The 7,389-nt window shown below is 48.7% G+C and overlaps 2 protein-coding genes across 2 annotated transcripts in view; one reads left to right on the top strand and one right to left on the bottom strand.

The window, feature by feature from the left end:
- MDH1 (malate dehydrogenase 1) overlaps nucleotides 1–5,381 on the bottom strand; it is a 27,408-nt gene extending 22,027 nt beyond the window's left edge. The window contains exon 1 of the mRNA XM_015422668.1: nucleotides 5,286–5,381. Coding sequence (XP_015278154.1) covers nucleotides 5,286–5,288 — 3 coding nt within the window. The 5' untranslated portion in view covers nucleotides 5,289–5,381. The remainder of the gene's footprint in view (nucleotides 1–5,285) is intronic.
- WDPCP (WD repeat containing planar cell polarity effector) overlaps nucleotides 1–7,389 on the top strand; it is a gene marked incomplete at its 3' end in the record, with an annotated part of 206,145 nt that overhangs the window by 5,841 nt on the left and 192,915 nt on the right. The window lies entirely within an intron of this gene.

Raw genomic sequence — 7,389 nt, 5'->3', positions numbered from 1 at the left:
CCACCCCCAAATCTCCAAGAGTTTTCCAAACCCAGAGTTGGTAACCCCACCTGAGAAACAGTCTGGCCTCTGAAACTAATTTAGAGATTTCAGTTAGTATTAGAGATGTGAAGGCCCAGAAAAAAACCAGCAAAATTAGGGAAAAATCCGTCCCCCCCCCCATTTTTTCCCTGAAACCATTTTTGTTTTTTTCCAAAAAATTGAAAAAAGAAAAGAAAAAAATTGACTATGGAACGTTTTATTTTAACATGATGAATAAAATATTTTAAGACAAGGTGTTCAAATATTTTCCACATAATTTCTAAAAAATATGTATGGTATCAGATTGATCTAATTTCTGTGCACTGAGGACAAGCTAGTCCTAAATTACAAACTGAACTCTCCAATGCAAGAACAAGATGCATTTCTTCCTTTAGGAGGTGCTATTGTCACAAGAAAAGAAAAAGGTTTCAGTTTTGTTTTTGCACGTGGGTTTGAATTGTTTGGATACACTATATTTTTAATATGCTAGTTGTGATAATTTCATGCCAAATAAAAATGTCCATAGTCATATTATATGCTCCTAAAGTAACAGAATGACTTTCAATCTGGAAAAGAAAAAAGAAGTGCTAATGTAGCATTTTTTTTTCAATTTTCCCGAAAATTTCCGTTTTTTTGTGCTTCAAAATTTCTGGAAATTTTACATCTCTACACCCAGCAGCTGCATGTGGAGGAGTGGGGAATCAAACCCTGTTCTCCAGATTACAGTCCTGCCGCTCGTAACCACTCCATCAAACTGCCTCTCATCACTGGACTACAAAGATCTCCATTCAAGCCTATTGATTGCTGTTTGGGTTTTTTTAAAGCAACATTTGTTCAATGTTTTTCAGGGGCTTCTCTTCTCTGCAGCCACACAGGCTTGGAGCTTACTAAAAAAAATGTATGAGTAACAACAGGAATTGTCACGACTCTATACACACTACTGCATGTGCCGTCACGAAAAAACAAAATCTTGCAGTCTTGGCTGGGGGAAAGAGTTGGGCCTCTGCAGGCATCCCAATAAGATCCCAACACTGAGGGTGACCTTCTTAAGAGAAAATAACTTCCTCAGGTGAACGCTTCTCTATGCAAGAGGGCAACGATTTTTCGACGCTAAAATTACTGCAAGTAACGTATGCAGAAGTGCCGCAACATCTACGCCTGATCTTCAAGAGATACGCTGGTTATACAGGGATGTCAGATGCAGCAGGACTATTAAGATGCAGCGTGCTCGTTGGGTGTGACTGAGCGAGACTATTTTTTTGCCCAGCAGAAGTGCAGTTGTCTCAAATCTGGGAAAAATGTGCCTCAGCTAGGAGCTGTTGCATCGGTACAGAAACTCACAAGACATGCTTTTCAGTTGCTGCAATCCACGATATGAGCAGCTGTCCAGACCAAAGCTTCTTTTTATGAACAAAGAAGGAGGAGGAGGAGATCGGATTTATACCCCGCCCTTCGCTCAGAGTCTCAGAGCGGCTGACAAACTCCTTCCCCTTCCCCTCCCCACAACAGACACCCTGTGAGGTAGGCGGGGCTGAGAGAGCTCTGACAGAAACTGCTCTTTTTTCAAGGACAGCTCTTGTCAGAACTGTGGCTTGCCCAAGGTCATCCAGCAGCTGCAAGTGGAGGAGTGGGGAATCAAACCCGGTTCTCCCAGATTAGAGTCTGCACGCTTGACCACGACACCAAACTGGAGAATGGGCTGCATTGCTCCAGACACGGCAGCGCAACAAAAAAATCTGGAACCGACAGTTGGTGGTTTCGATTCCTAATGCAATCCTTAGCAATACCCAGGAGAGAAATCAGTGTCTTCTATGATTACTGGAGACAGAAAGCAACGGCAGTTGTTAACCAAATGCCAGTGAATGGAACCGTGTTTCGTGTCAGCTGTCTGATTACAGCTGTTTCCCCGTAATCTCCATTTAATCCCAATGATGTCAGAGAACAGGGGCATATTTCCCAGCCAACTCTGGAAATAGTGTAAAGAATACACATTTTCGATTACGCAAGATAACACCACTTATTCCTGGAGAGAAGGCCAAACATTCAATTTGGGCCATGAGAGATAACAGTCCCGCCGGTTACCTAACAGAGAATTATGTGCCGCAGCTACGGATCACGAGAAAAGTGTGTGCGCGCGTGTCTCGCTCTCTCTTTCGAGCTGGGCAGTCTCTCTCTTCTCCTCCCTTGGAGCAAGGAGATGCATGGCTACATGCCTTGAACAAGAAAAGAATCAGCAAAGTGCCAGGCCATGACCACCAGCAAGCGCCACTAACTCCCACCCCCCCACCCCATGCACGGGCCGTGAGGCCGTGATTTACGGCAGGCCTCCCGTTTCACAAACGTCAAGCTGTTGAAACTCGCTATTAACCGAGCACGTCTCTGCTTGAAGAGCACCTTGAAGAGGATCCGGGAGCATGCCAGCAATTCCTCCCAGATAATTCAGAGGGAGCTGCCATGAGCCGAAATAGGGCAAATGGAGGACTGTGACTGGGCCGGCAAGTCCTCTGGCACCTGTCCTTGAAAAGGGACATCGCTAACATCCTTGTGCATATTTTAAGATATCTTTTAAACTCTCCCCTTTGCTGCAGACTGGCAGTTTCTTTGTCTTCTGCTTCTGCCACTTGCAGGGACTACAAGCTGCCAGTGCTCCCTCTACGCTGTGGAGTCTTGTGAGCAAAAATTCTACTTTTTGAGCGACTGGCATTAAAGTTGTGAGCGAGCGATTTGGCTGCTGCATCAATTAGTTTGCTCTGGAGCCCTCCTTCCTGAGTTGTGTGACCGGGGGCTAAAAAACTGTGAGTTGGCTCACACTCACTCAGCTTAGAGGGAACACTGCAAGCTGCACTCAGCGTCAGAGTGATTCAGCAGTGGAATCGGCTGCCTGGGGAGGGGGTGAGCTCTCCTTCGCCGGCAGTCTTCAAGCAGCGGCTGGACGAACACTTGTCCGGGATGCTTCAGGCTGATCCTGCATTAAGCCAGGGGGTTGGACTAGATACTCTGTGTGGCCCCTTCCAGCTTAATGATTCTATGCAGTGTTCCCTGTAAGCTGAGTCAGTGTGAGCTAGCTCGTAGGTTTTTAGCCTCCAGCTCACATACTTTTGTCTTCGCTCAGGGAAGACGGCTCCAGAGCAAAACTAATCTATGCAGCGGCCCAATCAGTCGCTCCCAACTTTAAGGCCGGTAGCTCACAAAGTAGAATTTTTGCTCACAGGACTCCACAGCTTAGAGGGAGCACTGATTCGATGCCTTCCTCCAACCCTGCCTACAAGGGGACCAGTGTTCCCTCTAAGCTGAGTTAGTGTGAGCTAGCTCACAGTTTTTTAGCCGGTGGCTCACAGACTTTTGTCTCCGCTCAGGAAGGGATGGCTCCAGAGCAAACTAATTTATGCAGTAGTAGCTCACAACTCTAATGCCAGGAGCTCACAAAGTAGAATTTTTGCTCACAAGACTCCACAGCTTAGAGGGAACATTGAAGGGGACTCAGTGCTTGTTGTGTTCCTCCCCCCCACTCCACAGCCACTAAAGGTGTGCTTGTCATCATTCAAAAAGTTCTACCCTTTGGCTCTAACAGCCAATCCTTCTTCCCACCCCTTCAGCCATTACCCCGCTACAGGCATTTTTCCATTCCCTTCTCAGGCCTGGTTGAAACCTGCAGGAGAACCATCAGGTAGTGCAGACGGGCAGGGTGCTGTGTTCCAATTCTGAACCCTCGTTTGCATAAAAACGCTCCACAAAAAACAGCATAGCAATGCAGTAGGGGAAAAGGTTCTGCCGCTCTTTCTTCGCTTGCCTTTTTATTTGCAGGGCGTTTTTAACAGAGGGGAAATGCTTCCATATGCCATCCTCCAGCCGTAGCCCATTTCGACACCTCAGCATTTCACCACCTCATCGGTATCTCATTCCCGGGCGGTGCATTAATCAGGCTTCAGACAAGACGTGGTTCACTTGACCCAGTTATGGATTTTGCCTACAAGGAACTTTCCTGAGTCTTTACCAGGCACAAGCAGAGCTGCGGGCTCGATGTTCCCAGTGTAGGGCGGCCTTAACCAGCATTCCCTCTAAGCTGAGTTAGACTGAGCCAGCTCACAGGTTTATTTAGCCTCCGGCTCACACGTTTTTGTCTTCGCTCAGGAAGGATGGCTCCAGATCAAACTAATGTACGCAGTCGCCAAATGGCTCACTCACCGCTTTAATGTCAGTAGGTCACAAAGTAGAATTTCTGCTCACAAGACTCCACAGCTTAAAGGGAGCACTGATTGTAGCCAGCGTTCCCTCTGAGTGAGTGTGAGCCAGCTCACAGTTTTTTAGCCTCCGGCTCACACGTTTTTGTCTTTGCTCAGGAAGGAGGGCTCCAGGGCAAACTGATTTATGCCGTAGTCAAATCGCTTGCTCACAGCTTTAATGCCAGTTGCTCACAAAGTAGAATTTTTTTACTCACAAGGCTCCACAGCTTAGAGGGAGCACTGATTGTAGCCAGCGTTCCCTCTGAGTTAGTGTGAGCCAGCTCGCAGTTTTTTAGCCTCCAGCTCACACATTTTTGTCTTAGCTCAGGAAGGAGGGCTCCAGGGCAAACTGATGTACACAGTCGCCAAATCACTCGCTCACCATTTTAATGCCAGTTGCTCACAAAGTAGAATTTTTTGCTCACAAGGCTCCACAGCTTAGAGGGAGCATTGCAAGACTTCTTCCCCTCCCTCTCCCCCAAGAAGAAAGGAAAATCCCTGCAGGCATCCCGGCGACAAGAAGCAAACTCCACCTCTTTCCACCTTCCCTGGAGCTGTGCTGTTCTTGCATTATTTCTCTCAGAGGATAATTCATAGCTCCTGCCAACTACAATATAAGCACACTAGATTATTATTATTATTATTTTGCCTCTCTCTCTCTCTCTCTTGTTGAGATATCCTTATCGCCCACCCCAGAATTGTTGATCCAGGATCTTTGCAGGGCAAAGGTGGGCGGTGCTGGAGGATTTCGAAGGTTACCTTCCAAGAAGCCCCGTCCGGTGATGCAGTTTATTGGATGACCTTAGGCCAGTCCTATCGTCTCAGCCTGATCTACCTCACAGGGCTGTTGTGAGGAATATTATAGGAAAGGGAAGGAAAGTATGCACCTTGGTGGAAGGGCATAAGGGAAAACGCGACGGGTCATTCGTCCCCGCCCCCTTCCCAGGAAAGATCTAAATGCATTTTAGTGCATCTCGTTGCATAAGCCGTGCTGAGCCCTGCTTCTTCTCCCTCCCCTCGGGCTATTTCAGTTTCACTAACCATGGTGGATCGCAGGAGAAAGGATCGCTTCTGCTCCTCGAGGTCACCTTTGAGCACAGTCCCAGCTCCAGCAATGAAAGGGGGCGAGAGGGAGCACCGCTGGGAAGGTAATCAAAAAGGGGCGGAGAAAGACGCTCTCGCCCCCTCCGTTTGCCACCTGGTAAATGTAGTCCTCGGCTCTTCGAGCTTGCGCTGCACGAAGAGCAATCTCGGCGCCACAAAAACTACAACTCCCAGCAGGCATCGGGCACTGCCTTCCCCCCGGGGCTGACGACAATTTGACCGACAGCGCTGAAGCAGACACGAGATTGACATCTGCGCATGCTCCTAACGGATGGAGAACGGGAGGAGACAGACGAACAACGGAAGGTTTGGGCTCTGACGTTGAGCTCACGCGCTTCTCGGTGGGGAGGGCGAGATTGGTGAACGCGTGCGCAGAAGGGGACCGGCCTCTCCTGTGGGAGCGGTTCCCGCGTCCTTTGTGGCGCATGCGTAATACCATTCTGGCACTAATTTTTTTTATTTATAATTTTTATGTTTATTAAACTTACAAAATTAAAACAGATTATACAACTGTAAATAACAAAGGTACAATGATATCACACTCACGTTGCTATATACAATGAGCACTAATTTTGATGTTTATATAAATTATTTCTTTAAACTTCCCATTTAAAAAAAGGGGGGGGGGAAATAGTCGAGACTTAACAGGTTAATTTATGTCTGGAAAAAAATTCTTTTCGCTCCCCGCCCGCCCCGAGTATGAAGCCTGTGGTAAAAACGCTGAAAGCCGTTATTATTAGTATACATCCATATATGGGACCACGTTGTCATCCTACAACGTGAAACTGAAGATTATTTTTAACTAAAATTTATACACTTCGCCTTTCTCCCCTCTTCGGGGCCACCAAGGCCGTTAACGGATCTTTATAAATAAATAAAAAAAACCGAGACCGGAAGTATTACTAAGAGCCGCCTGGAGCTTTTTTTTATTTCTTTAAGTTCTCCGGCGGTTAGCCCTTTTCCCGCGCACGCGCAAAACGACGTCTGAGGCGAAGTGGGCGGAGCCCGGTCTGCTTTCCCCCTCAGACTCGAGGGCCGCTTCTCTGGTTGCCAGGTGACGAGAGGAGAGCGCGCGCCGGACAAGGAGAAGCGCCGGCGACGACCGACCGTTGCTTTCTTTCCCCCTTCCGACTGGTGAGAGCTCCGGGATGGGGGAAGGAGGGAGGGACTTTAATGTCGCGCCAGGTTTACTCGGGTTTAGCGTCTACTCGGGCTGCCGGCTCTGGGCTGGGAAATACCTGGAGACTTGGGGGGGGTGGAGCCTCAGGAGGGGGCGGGGTTTGTGGCGGGGCCTCAGGGGGGGATATAATGCCATTGATGTCCAGCTTCCAAAGCAGCCATTTCCTTCTGGGGAACTGGTCTCTGTCGCCTGGAGGTTGTAATCAGGGGTCATTTCCTAGAAAAAGACGTGCAGGAGCTCATTAGCATAACCTATTAGCGTAACTCATTTGCATATGCCACACCCCCTGACATCACTGGAAGTGTCTCAGAAGGCAACAAACTCAGCTCAGGCTCCACTGGACTGTTTTGGATTGCTAGCTATGGGGCGGGGGGGGGGGACCAGATCCTTGTGCTCCTGGTGGCCCCGGGGCTGCTGGGAGCAGGGGGTGGGGCTTGTTGCATGTGCCCGCCCCCTGGGCTCTTCATTGCTGGAGCTCCGCTCCTGTGCGCTCCTGCAGGAAATGACCCCTGGTTGTAATCAATGCTCTCTCTAAGCTGTGGAGTCTTGTGAGCAAAAATTCTACTTTGTGAGCCTGCTGGCATGAAAGTTGTGAGCCAGCGATTTGGCTACGGCATAAATTAGTTTGCTCTGGAGCCATCCCTTCCTGAATGCAGGTAAAAAAATCTGTGTGCTGGAGGCTAAAGAAGTGTGAGCTAGCTCACGCTAACTCAGCTTAGAGGGAACTCTGGTTGTAATAGTGAAATATCTCCAGCCACCACCTGGAGTTCGGCAACCCTAGTTGGGAAATAGCTGCAGGATGCGGGGATGGAGCTGGGGGAGGGGAGGGACCTCTGTGGGGTGTAATGCCGTGGAGTCCAG

Source organism: Gekko japonicus, unplaced genomic scaffold (genome assembly GCF_001447785.1).
Source record: "Gekko japonicus isolate JY-2015 unplaced genomic scaffold, Gekko_japonicus_V1.1 scaffold2178, whole genome shotgun sequence".
NCBI classification, from domain to species: domain Eukaryota; kingdom Metazoa; phylum Chordata; class Lepidosauria; order Squamata; family Gekkonidae; genus Gekko; species Gekko japonicus.
Note: the sequence above shows the minus strand (reverse complement) of the source record. Positions and strands in the feature narration are given on the sequence as shown.